The sequence below is a fragment of the Sander vitreus genome, chromosome 1 (assembly GCF_031162955.1).
Source record: "Sander vitreus isolate 19-12246 chromosome 1, sanVit1, whole genome shotgun sequence".
NCBI classification, from domain to species: domain Eukaryota; kingdom Metazoa; phylum Chordata; class Actinopteri; order Perciformes; family Percidae; genus Sander; species Sander vitreus.
In genome coordinates this window covers 20,531,459-20,544,495 of record NC_135855.1, presented here as the reverse complement: position 1 = coordinate 20,544,495, position 13,037 = coordinate 20,531,459, and the positions used below count along the sequence as shown (strand labels likewise).

Below are 13,037 nucleotides of genomic sequence, written 5' to 3'. Positions count from 1 at the left end.
AGTGTCAAAGTATATGGGCGCTGTACCACTTTTAATTTGGGTATGACGTTTAGACCAAAAAGCATGGATTTCAAGCGTTTCTTCAGCCACTTCTGTCTACAACAGTCGAGAACCCTTTTGCAATTATGTAAGCATATAATGTAATCTGACAACTGCTGCCCTGTTTAAAAAAACAATGCAACTGATCTCAGCTGGTATTCTGTCTGGAATGGAGTGGAATGGAAATTTCTAAGTGACCCCAAACTTTTGACCGGTAGTGTAAATGGGTGTTGATAATCCATGTGGACATACAGCTTTCAACAAGAAAAGAAAAAATACAGTGGACTCATTAAGTTATTAACAAACTATGTATATTCATTTATACTTATGTTTCTTTTGACTTTTTAAGTCAACATTATGCTAGTTAAATATTACAACTGTGGACATGAATCAACATTATGAGTCAATATTATGAGATATTAAGCCAATGTTCTGACTTTTTAAGTTACTAGCTCATCATTTAGATTTACCATCTAAAAGCGACTTAAATCTGAAAATGTTGATGAAATTTTGACTAGAACAAAATACCATTGTGTGGACAATCTGTTAAAATAATGTATGCAGTAGTGTAATTGTGTCACATTACCCAATAACCCACACCATATCACCCTCCTATGTTTACTATTCAATTAAATAAATAAAAAAAATACCATTTCAGTGTAATGTTTTCATAGTAGTAGCTCAGGGAAGTCAGGTCATAAAATAATAAGCGTGACGACGTCCAGAAGGTGGGAGCTGTTGCCGAACGTGGCCAACGGGTTGCAGTACTGGCTTCACTGTGAGCCCGTCAAACACAACCAACACAGCCAACATGGCGGACTGGGGTGAGAAACTAAGTTGGGAAAGATAGCTATCTGTAGATACATCATCCGCTTGTCACAGTCTTTGTTTTGCAAGCAAAACACTCCGTTATTGTCAAACTCACTCGTTAGATGTGGATTGGCTTAACGAATTTGATGTTGTCGTTTTTACAGACGCTGAAACCTTCGATCTGGAGGAGCCGATTAAAAAGGCGGCAGCGATGGACAAATGGGAAGGGGAAGACGAAGAAGAAGAGGTTAAGGTAAATTACACCCTATGAGCTGGGATCAAAGTTAGCCTCCGTGTGTCGGGGTAAATGTTTAGTGAGCTGTTAGCTGGACCGGTTGTTGTTGTCAAGCTAATGCAGAGTTGAAGTATCGTCCCCGCTGTGGTGCCATGCTTCAGGCTGCCTGTCAACCCTCCGAGCCCGGGTTAGCTTTTTGCTAGCTGACAGCTAACTCATGTGGCTCCACCAGGCAGTAACGTTAGCTAGCAATTTCGATTTAGCTGTCTTAACAGTTGTGGATTAAACTTGATTTATGGATGCTAAGGTTTGTTTTTATTTGGAAGCTGACAATTACCGTTAGTAAAACAATTGGATTGCCTTGGGCAACGTAAGTTAGCTTGAAGATAACCGGGCCACTAAGCTAACGTTAGCTCCCATATCAGCTTGCGTCTGAAAATGAGCCTGAGTGTTGGGTAACCTCGACGATAGCGTCATTAATTTAAGTGGTTTGGAGTATTTGTGTGGTTAATGTAGACGGCTATCTCATCATTGCCCAAAGCCTGTTGCATTAAACGATTATATGTGATTAGCATTTGTGTCCTGTCCTGGATTAGCTTGAGTTAATGTTCAACATGAGGCGGAGTTAGCTTGCCAACCAACTTTAGCCACAATCAGATGAAACCATCTGGGTTGATGACTCAACTCAAGCCAAGGAGGAGGTCTAGAACGTTCCGGCTTCACAACAGGCGTATAGTAAGAAACTGGGGCACCGTTCATACTGCAATACAGGTGGTTATTAGCTGAATGTTGACATGGTTGATGTCCAGAAACCTCGGATAATTGACCCAGGGAAAGTGCTGGTAGAGGCCTCCTCAATTGTTCAGTTTTCTGTCACATATGGTGCAAACTAAAGAAACTGATGATTTCATGTCCTCCATAGTACAAACTCTGGGCTTATTCAGCAAGCAGGGTAAAATGTTTGTGTCCAACCAGGGACCAACACGATTAATTACTGTCCAAAATGCATATATTTGTAATCCAAAATCGACTGTATTGTTTTATTTACAAAATGCCCAAATACAACAGCTAGCTAAGCTCATTGAGGTGTGTGTGTGTGTGTGTGTGTGTGTGTGTGTGTGTGCGCGCGCGCGCGCGTGTGCGCGCGCAAAGTTGAGTTAGTTATTCCATTTACGGTTTTGAGGTATTGTATTTCTCGGATAAGAGAACTGTGTGAGAAAGATCTTTTTAATTATTGAATAAAGCTAAAAGGACATTGTAGGAGTGCAGTACAAACGTTTATTTCCTCATTCAAATGTATAATAAACTTTCCCACTGTTACAATTTTTGTAATATTAATTGACATTTGTCTCAATTAGTGTTTTTAAACAGTTTGCCTGTGTAACCTGCATAATAAAATAGCAACTACCCCACCTTTTTTATTCACAGGACAACTGGGATGATGAGGATGAAGACGGCGAGAAAAAGGCAGAAATGAAAAAAACGGGTACTGGAATGTATTTAATTTCTGCCTGTTTCACAAGAACATAATACATTGTTTGGTATGTTAGTGGCAAAATTGCCTGCTTTTACTGCAAATTCACGTTTTTATTGTTCCATTATGTACATTTTTAGAGACAAAGGTTTCTGAGAAAAAAAAGTTGAGTGAGAAGATCAAAGAGAAAGAAAACCGGTTAAAGAAAAAACAACAGGAGCTGAAAAATGAGTTGGAGAAAGAGGTGAGTTTTTGTTTTGTTTTTATACCCAATATGACATTAACAGTTCTATATATTTCTTAAACTGTCGTTTTTAATAATGTTTTAATTTTGAAATTTGTGACATCTGTTATTACAGAAAGAAGAGCTCAGTCCTGAAGAACAACTTGCAGAGAAGATGAGAGTGAAGAAATTACAAGAAGACGCAGACTTGGAGCTAGCGAAAGATGCGTTTGGTAAGACATAACACTCCAGATTAAAAAAAAAAATAAATTCAAATGTGAAAACTCCTTGATCCTGTTTTTATAGCAGAAACCTAGTAGTCTTCCATAATACACTACATCCCTTTTTGTATAAATGAAACTGTACAACTACTGCATACCCTTTAAGAGAGTATGTAGTTTATATTCATATTCAATGTTTCATTTGGGCTTTAATTCCATCTTTGCTTGATTGCCTCCTCGGTTGCTTTTGACTTTTCACATTAGAATCTGCTCATATGCTCTTGTGTACCTGTCATGTATGTAGGTTGCGTGTTCAGGACCTCCAAAAAATAACAGACTGATACTTGATTTTTGAAATTGATATTTGGGAGTGTTAAAAAATCTGATCATTATATATCAGCTGATTAGTAATTTTTAATAACATAAACAATAAAACATTTTTTGTTTTTAAAGAGTTGTGGCCAAGATGCATTTTACAGTTGAAAAATCAACTTGCCAGTGCTCTCTGGTGGACAACTATATAACAGGTCTTCTTCACAGAAGACATTTTGCTTGTCACATTAGGAAAAGCACAAGTGTAAATAATCAAATTAATGATGGCTGAATTCCATTTAGCTGCTTTGATTTTAGGGTACTGATATTGTGCATGCTGTTGACCTTCATACTCACTGGAGCACTTGATTCCTGGTGTGACGAGTTAAAGTGACTGCTGGGAAACGGGTGTATGTGTCTGTGACACTGTTTCTAAATGACCACAAACATAGTTTGGCATTTCTGTACTGCAATTTGTTGTTGCTGCTATCGTCTCAGCACCCTCACAATTCAGCCCATCTTACAGCCTTGAGCCTTGGTATAAACCAGATGTCCAGTTACTTTTTACAGATAGTTAATTAGTCCTAGCACAGTGAACTTAAGGCCCACATTTTTAAGTTAAAGAAAACGAGACATATTCTCACGAATCTTTTGTAAACAATCGATTTGACTGGCTAAATTGAGAGAAGCTATTGCCGTATTAACTGGATTAGCCGCGGCCACTGGAAAAAAATGAATTTATCAGAATTGGTCACAGGTCCGGATAGAACCGCCACTCTGTCCCGTCCGCCATTTGGTGATGCTCGGTATAAACTAGTAACACACTGGAGGTCCAATATAAGTCCATCTATAAATATGGCTTTGTATCTGTGACTCTGTATGCCCTTTTCAAAGAGACCTCATACTGTCAGTTTTTTGTATTTTTTTCTTTCAGGTGTCAGCAGCACTTCAAACATTGTCACTGGGATTGACGCCATGAATCCATCTTCTAAAGAAGATTTCACAGAGTTTGAAAAATTGCTGAAAGAAAAGATATCCCACTTTGAAAAATCTGTGCATTATTCAAGTTTCTTGGATTCATTGTTTCGGGAACTCTGTATTTCATGTAAGCCCAGCATATTTTACAGTTATTTTTTTTACTGAACAATCTCGATTACTATGCTTATTCCCTGTATTAATACCTTACATTTCAATCAAAGCAGGCCTAACCAGTTACTATTTTTCCTTCTGCCTCTTACAGTGGAAGTAGAGGACTTGAAGAAAGTCAGTAATTCCCTGACAGTCCTACTTAGTGAAAAACAGAAACAAGAAAAAGTGAGTGACTGCATGCTGTATTTACTCATAGATAAATTCTAATTTGTAGTTTATATTCAGAAGGGGGTGCTGTTCACCTAGCACAGTCATCGGATGTGTGCTCATAGTAGAAATCTACTGTGCTTTGCCCAGTCTGGTAGTTTGTTTTTAAACATTCATGGGGTTTCTACATTGAGTTTAACATTCATATATTTGGTAATGCGAGGACAATATGTAACACGCCAATTTACCGGCTGAATAAATCAAGAATTTCTTTAGTTTGTTGCACAGTTGAACCAAAGAATTCTCTGATCAAATTAGAAAGCGTTTTTGCTGTAAATGTGTATATAAAGTACTTTTTTTTTTTTTTAAAGTGACTTTTATTTATCTGTACAGCAAAACAAAGGGAAGAAGAAGAAGAAAGGGGTCGTACCTGGAGGTGGATTCAAAGCACAACTGAGAGATGACCTTGACTATGCAGAGTTTGATGGTGGCTATGCCCAAGACTATGAGGATTTCATGTGACACTGGCTCCATCACCACTGCCCTTTTCCTCTCCCAACCCTCAGAAATGCAGCTGTACCTTCTCATGCTGTCCAGTGCCATCCTGGAAAATCTGAACTATGTGTTGCCCCCTTCATTTTGCTTCAATGACCAGAAGGACTTTACCAGGGAGCATCCAGTCTCACCAACTCTTTATGTTCATACATATGGAATTGCCTTTTTCTCTGTATCATTCAGCCTCGACACACACACACACACACACACTCTATCTGTTGGGTGACCCAGCTTCAAAGAAGAATACATTCTAACTGCTGTTGTCTGATTTTTGCAGGGCTTATTTTTTTAAGTGTTGCTCCTGTCAAAATGGCAGACACAGTATTGCAGTTATAAGTAAAGTGACATAGAAACACAAGGTTCTATGCAAATTCTTTAGCCAGATTGTCATGTATATTATAGTTCTTGCTTACCTGTCGATAGTTATCTTACAGGAAAGTATATAGTATCTATAACTTTGGTTGCCAAATTCAGAACAATTCTTTAAATTATTCATCTTTATCTCTGGAAAAGTTGCATTCTTGGTGGTGGAGACTAACGCAACCTGTAAGAAGTAGTTGTAATTTTACAGAGAGCACATGATATTCACTGTAAGATATAAGGGATAGTCAAGAATAATACATGTACAACCTCACAGCCATTCTCTTGAGACATCTCTGGAATGTCCTTGAAAATATGGAGCAAAGAGTACTTATGGGTATTATAGGTATTTTTTGTGCATGACAAAAGAAATTTACTAATTTGATTTCTACTAATGCAGAAAATGTATGGATCAGACAGGTGGGTTAACTTGCTGTAACTGGTCTCCTAATCATTGCTTCTGCAGGCTTGTATCAAGTGTGATGAGGAGCGGGGGCTTATGGGCCTTACCCCACCATGTCTTCATATGGGCTACATTTAGTTGAAAGGGGCTTATTTCTCCTTTTTTCTTTTCGAGCAATTGACCAGTTTCAATGTTACATGGACGGTTGGGTACACACAATGTGGAAGATACGGCATCTGCAGTGTTTTATAAGCATCTAATTTAATAAATCACTGGTCAAAAGGATACGTTGTTTCTGTTCTTGTTTACAACATCAACAAAAGAAACTTAAATGCAATAACACCCTGATTACAAATGTAAGGCATGTGTAATAAATACTCTATTTACAGTTTCAAGTAAATATTTACCACAGTACAGTTAAACATTTATGGTAAAATGGAAGAACAATGCAAATATGTATCCTATTAGAAATAAGCCTAGCTTTGTTTAGTTACATATTCATTTAATTTGAAAGAAACAACATATTCACTTAATTTGGAAGAAACGTCTATAAAATGTTTATCAAAACAAGGTTAACCATATCCACTCTAATCTCCATTGCAGGTGTTGATTTTGTCTCCACGTACTGCCTTCAGTGTTTAGATTGTGGCTTTTGCGCGTCTTCCTGAAGGATTTCTGGTGCTACGTCTCTGGCTGCTGCGGGGTGCATTGGCCCTCTGCCGGCGTCGGTTCTGCTTTCCTTCTCTCACCACGCTCGTTACGGTCTGACCTTGAGAACTCTGCAGGGCCTGGAAGGCACTCTGGCGTGTCACCTCACGATCTCCACAGGTGAACGTCAGCGCGACGCCCTCGTTGCTTTTCATGACACGAGATGTACCATCAGAAGTGCCATCAAAGCAACGTCCAAGTGCAATCTCTTTGGCTGCGCGGGGATCCTGGTCCGTCACCGTATAAATTCCATAGTTGTGGCCCAGGGGGTCAAGAGGTGCTAGCATGGTGAACTCATTGGTGTCATTGTTTACAGCTAGGGGCAGATGGTTGACCAGATACTCCTGAAGCATTGTATTGACCTGATCTCTCTTACAGCTTCCTTGTGGAATCACCTTCAACAAGGTCCGATCTACACGTTCCTGATCATACAGCATCCCACTGCACTTGAACTCCAGGCACACAGCTGAAATTGTTGCCTGGTCCATGTCACGGATGCTGCGGGTGTCCCGGAGGCCATACAGCTGTCCTACCGTCTTTGGGTGGGTGCCACCCATGTTACGGGAGCGCACATTGATCTCATGTGGGCTGTTGATTTTGACTTTGATGTAGCAGGCCCGGTATTCCATGGGCTTGGGCCACCAGCTCAGGTAGTCCTCTGTCCAGCTCATTGGGTCATCTTCATTAAAAGACACTGTGTTGTAATCGTAGCGGTCTCCTTCTACTCTTGAGAAGCGAAAGTGTGCCGCACTGAACGGGGCCTCCTCACATTCTTTCAACTTCTCAAATGCGTACACTGGTCCGTTGCTTTCCTCAGCTGTGTTGGGACTTGGTTTTGCCACATTGATGCTGAATGCAGTCTTCTTCACTCTTGAGTCCTCATGGTCAGTCCGCCTGTAGTTAAGCTTTCCCAGGTAAGGCTGGGGCACTCCAATGAGATTGGGATTGAGTTTGGGAGCAGACGAGACAGCCTCCAGCTCCTCTCCTCCAAGGTTAGCCATGACATAGGCAGAGTAAGCATCAGCTTTTTGTTCATCGCAGAAGGCAGGAAGACAGGCACCATTGGGGCCAGTGATGACACTATCGAACCGACCCCAGGCACGTGGGTTACTGGAGTAGCCAGCTGTGGGCTCCATGTTTATAAGACTCACCACAACTCCCTCCACCTGCTCACTGGGCATGAAGCGTTCACTACGAAAGGCCCTCACTTTCACATAACACCTGCGGTTCTCTGGGACGTCCAGGTTAAAAAGACGTCTCTCTCTGATCTCCATGTTACCAATCAGAAAGGTCCTTTCCTCCCTTTTACTTCTTCTTTTCTTCTCCACCTGTAGACTTCCTTCCTCCTCCCACAGGCCAGTATCAGGGTTCAGTGACCACAGCTTCATGGTGTTGAGGTGCTCGGACATCTTCACCTGGGCAGAATCCAGGAACACCTTCACTTCACCTGCGTTTAGGGGCTCATTGGTTTCCTCACCCCTAAAGTCAACTGAGAACATCCCGTAGGTTCTCAGTGGCAAGATATCCCCTTCATCTCCTACAAAGTTGAGATCACTTTGAGCTGCAGCAGCTGTTGAGATGTCTCTGGGGTCAAGGAACGTTACGCTAGCATTTACGTTACCAGTGAAGACTTCTCCTTTTTCCGTATAAAAGGCATAGGGAGGAATCTGGATTTGAACCATTGACTCCTGGCCCTCCACTTCCCCAAGCTCAAGAGTGTTGATTTCTGTAGAGCTGATGGTCACAGGGGCTTTCTTTCTTAGAAGTTTGATCTCATGGTAAACAGCCCCTCCTTTGGTATTAAATGGAAGTACCTTTGTGGTGTTGACAAATTTCTGCAAGTTGTCCACAAAAGTCAGGACTAGTCTCTCTGTATCTGGAGGAACCTGGATGGAGAATGTACCTTTGTAGCCTGTGCGGCTGATTCGGACTCCATTCATAAAGACATGGCCAAATCTCATTGGCTCACCATTGTCTGCAGCAATGGCCCTACCGTGCACAATGGCCTTGGTATCCACACATTTCTGGCAGCCACACTCAGTCACCACCATGGTGGGCAGTTGGTAGCTCTGGCATGTAAGCTGCCTCTCCTCCATCTTTTTGACACCACAGCAGTAAGCCATTTTGTCTTTGCACCTGATGCCATTGTCCAGCTGTCCAGCACATGAGCTTGAGGGGCACTTGCCCACATCGTAGTAGAAGGAGTCTGTGCTGTTTTGGTAGCAGTCGTGTGGAAGACGGATGAGATGGGATTCAGGCTTGGGATTACACGAATGTTCATCTGTACCTGTGTAAGAGATGTTGACATCAAAATGTTGATTTAGTTTGATCATACTGCCAACTTTCTGAAGGTACATACAGTATGAACTCTATTGATATTACTCTACTCAATGCTCACAAAGTCTGTTTATTCATATTCCTGTATATTTAATATCAATTTATTGATAACACACCTAAGACTTTCAGTGTAGCTGGTTTGGTCTTAATAGCCCCAGAGGGACCAGTTGCTCTGCAGTAGTACTCCCCATTCTGCTCAGTACGCAGATTCTTTAGGACCAAGATGCTCTCAGACTGCTTCTCCAGAAGACTGTTGTTATGAAACCTTTTGGTTCACACAGAAGGGAAAAGGAGCAAAGTCATTTAACATACCTTATTATTCAGACATTAAATGCATCCATGTGACTCAATAACATGTTTGCACTAATTTCACTATTACAAGTCCTACCATTGATACTTGTCTGGTTGTGGTGTTCCTGCCACTTTGCAGCAGAAAGCAGCAGTTTGTCCTTCCCTCCTGGCCTTGCTCTCAGGGTTGCTCAACACATAAAACTTCTCTGACAAATCACAATTGGGGATAAAATAACCATTAGCTTCCATACATACTTATCAAACTTGTCAGTAACATGCAGCTCAAAACAAACTTTTGGTGAACTGCAATCAAATATTTTGGTGTAAATCCACAGGCATCCACCGTACCTGTTCTTTTCAGCTGGACACTGAGGACAGAGGTACGTTCAGCGCTGTGGGGCACAACAACACTATGGGTGGCGTGACCCTGCAGGCTGACTGTCAGGGTGGTGTTGCCATCAGGGCAGATACCAGGGATGCGGAAATGGCCGTTGTGGTCGGTAAGGGTGAGGAGTTTGCCAGAGCGAAGAATGATAGCCCCTTCAGCAGTGAGACCCCCAGCACCACGAACAGAACCCAGCAGGATGTGTTCTTCACACATGCATACGTCACACTCAGCATTCACCTTCCCCATTACACAGTGCAGGGAGCAATCTAAAGAGTAGAATAATACAAAGATAGCCATTTTGTGAAAACTGGGTCTCCCAGATCTGATGAGTAAAAAGAGAATTGCAGGAGAAGGGTATGTCTGACTAAACCAGGGCTAGCTCACCTGTTTTCGGGCACTCTGGTCCATTGCATGCTTTCCCGTCCACTTGAGGCCCACTGCAAGGCATAGAGCGAGATTGGCAGTGTCTAGAGCGCAGTTGGGCCCCCACCTGACCACAGAGTGCAGGGCATGGGCTCCAGTCTGACCATGGACCCCAGTTACCCTGAATGTTTACACTGTTATCTGTTGAAAAAGAGAGCGCAAAGGACAGTAAAAAAACCCACCTGAAATTCATCAGCGAGGTCCTCTTTTTTTTGCAAGTATATCACCAGAAAAGTTATAAGTCAGGCCTATATGAGGTACAAGACTCGTAAATGGTCTTGATTTTATTAAGACTGAATGAATATTAAAGATGTTACTAGATTGAACCTTTGGGACAGAGGAAACGGACTGCATAGTTGGAGCAGTTGCGTTCAGGACCCTGCTCCTCATTGAGGCACCAGAAGCCCACAGTGGGGTCTGCATGGACCGTTTCCCCAGTTTCACGAGCTGGGACCCATTCAGTGGTTCTGGCTTCGATTGCCCGGGGATTCTCACACACTCGAGCACGGTAGTAGAAGCGAATGGCCTCCAGCTGCTCATAGTCTCCGTGACCTCCAGGGTGATCAACATTGAACCATGTGGTCCACTCATGGTTGTCTGGACAGAGTATAGAAACTTGTTAGGAATATGACTCAAACCACCAAAAAAAAAGGCCTTATTATAGTTATGACTACATATTTGGTTAAAAGTCACCATCAGAGTGGTACACAGCAGGGGATGACTCTTTGTTGTCTCTTCTCCATGATCCTGCAAGAGACAAAGCCAAACTTGGGACACATTTCTTTGCACCTTGCTCTACATTAATATCTGACAATGCACGTTGGCTCTCAATGCTCTAAAGTTAGTGAGTTATATTTAACTCAAACATAAAATCAAACCATTAAATATCTGAAATTGGGTTCATCTTGAGTGTAATGTTTCTGTATCTGAAAGTTCTGATGCGAAAACTGGTTCTGGTTCTGGTTAAGTAATGAAATATTTATTTATTTATTTTATTTACTTTTCAGAGAGACGTTTTAGGAGGAACATATCATTCATTGCAGTTGACTGCAGTTGTGTGTATCTGTAACATCAGCACACTGTACTTCAGTTGTAGCTGTCTTAACACAGACAGTTTTGAACATAACTGCCAGTCTTGATACTGATTGAGAAAACTTGGTCAGGATGACGGAAAAATTCAGTGGGCAGCAACATTGATTCAGAAAACATGACTGCCCACAAACAGTTTGAGTATACAAATAGGAACATATGTTTAGTGGCAGACCAATGTTTTTAGGAAAAACTAAATCTTAGTTTAGTTAACATTTAATTTTCCTTTGATTGTACATTGTTTTATCAGCCTGCCTCTCTTATTATCTGTTATTTAAAATGTGTGTACCTTTGTAGGAAGGGTGTTGTGATTTTCAATACCTATGTGCCAATAACAAGACTGGATATTGGTGATTGACCCACCTTGAGCAGAAACAACGGTGGCTGTGGTGATTCCCAGGATGAGAAAAAGAAGACGCCTCACCAACATTCTCACACGCTGCCGCTATGTCTGACCCTTGAACTTTCACCTCTCCTAATGTGAGTTTCACACCAGGAACTCCAAAGAAGGTAGAGTCTAGCAGCACAACCTCACTGGTGGGAAAATGAAGATACAAAATGGACTGCCATTCTAGTTCTTTAAGTAACACAACACATACCTGTAGATATGAGTCAATTAAACACTTATGTAAAAAACTATGTACATAAATTGAGTTTAGGGAGTGAATAAAACAATAGTTCACATCTGTAACAACATTTTTTCTTTATGGATAGATTACACCATCTTTGTCTATTTGGGTGAAAAAACATGGCTGGACAGAAACCCCCCACTCAGATTACACATCTGTGTTAGCCATAACTATTTCTGCATCCACTGACGAAACACTGGCTACAAAATCCAAACACCCCACACACAAGGTTTGGAGTTGAAAAAGATTTTCTTTTTAAAATCACTGGTGAAATTGTACTTGACAGACTAATTTGTCCCCTTTGCATTTAAATTGAAAGAACAGGAAGGATATTGAATAAATAAGTATGTTGTGGGTTACATGCAATAGATGCGAGTGCAGTTATTACAATAAAAGCTTTTAGCAGATATAGTTACCAACACTAATCTGAAGTAAAGACTGATGTATTGAACATGATTCAAATTACAGGCTCTAAAATTTAAATGTACTTTTCAGTTGTAAATTATTTCCAATGTAAAACACTAAATCGGAAGACTTTTTTCTGATTACATTTTTAATCATATACATAATAAGTTGCATTTAGGTTGTGCACATGGTTAGCAGATTGATATGGACAACTTGTTTAATAATCTGTTTCTGTCTTACCTTGTTGTTGAGTGCACTGAGCTCCTGGCTTCAGGTTCAGATTTTTGTATAGGAATGTTCTTTACTCTTTCCCTCTTTCTTTATATTTCTCTCACACATCTCTCTCCTTCTCCTCTGTTGTTCACTCTGGTTCAACTCACTTCTTCACTGTCTCTTTATACCTCTCTAGCACCCCTCCCTCCTCTCTCGGCAGTGCGCCACAGTGTCTTTTGATTACACCATTATCCGTATAATTTATTACCTTAATTGTACAACCATGACACCCAATGGTTATTAGATAGTGCTTTGTATGAAAGAAGGACAGTCAGGGGGTCTGAGTAACAAATGCTGGTGTTAACAAATTGCCCCCCCCCCATGTCCAAGATCAATGGTGATTGGGACAAACTGGGCATTTGTCCGTCCTCTGCTCTCAGTATGTTACCATGCACAGCAGCTGGATTCTCACATTTCTGTGTAACTGTTCAGTGTAACAAACCATCTAGTGCGTCAGGATACTCAGTCTGTACTTTGCATGCAGAATGTACAGACTGATAAAAAAGGTGATCCAGTATGTGATACTAATTGTATAATGGCTTAGTGAAGGTAATTATTTTAAATAA

General features: G+C 41.1%; 2 protein-coding genes across 2 annotated transcripts; one reads left to right on the top strand and one right to left on the bottom strand.

Annotated features, from left to right (window-relative positions):
• Positions 1–753: 753 nt before the first annotated feature.
• Positions 754–6,213, top strand: eif3jb (eukaryotic translation initiation factor 3, subunit Jb). Its single transcript, XM_078247498.1, has 8 exons — positions 754–863; positions 1,014–1,102; positions 2,513–2,570; positions 2,699–2,802; positions 2,918–3,014; positions 4,249–4,419; positions 4,555–4,628; positions 5,004–6,213. The coding sequence occupies exons 1-8, from the start codon at positions 851–853 to the stop codon at positions 5,130–5,132; spliced, it is 735 nt and encodes a 244-aa protein (XP_078103624.1). The 5' UTR covers positions 754–850; the 3' UTR covers positions 5,133–6,213.
• On the bottom strand, positions 5,446–12,552 carry cilp (cartilage intermediate layer protein, nucleotide pyrophosphohydrolase). The gene is made up of 9 exons (XM_078247487.1): positions 12,439–12,552; positions 11,528–11,698; positions 10,769–10,822; positions 10,403–10,672; positions 10,037–10,216; positions 9,613–9,918; positions 9,362–9,470; positions 9,090–9,238; positions 5,446–8,923 (listed from the first exon to the last, which is right to left on the bottom strand). The coding sequence occupies exons 2-9, from the start codon at positions 11,592–11,594 to the stop codon at positions 6,567–6,569; spliced, it is 3,492 nt and encodes a 1,163-aa protein (XP_078103613.1). The 5' UTR covers positions 11,595–11,698; positions 12,439–12,552; the 3' UTR covers positions 5,446–6,566.
• Between the last annotated feature and the right edge of the window lie 485 nt (positions 12,553–13,037).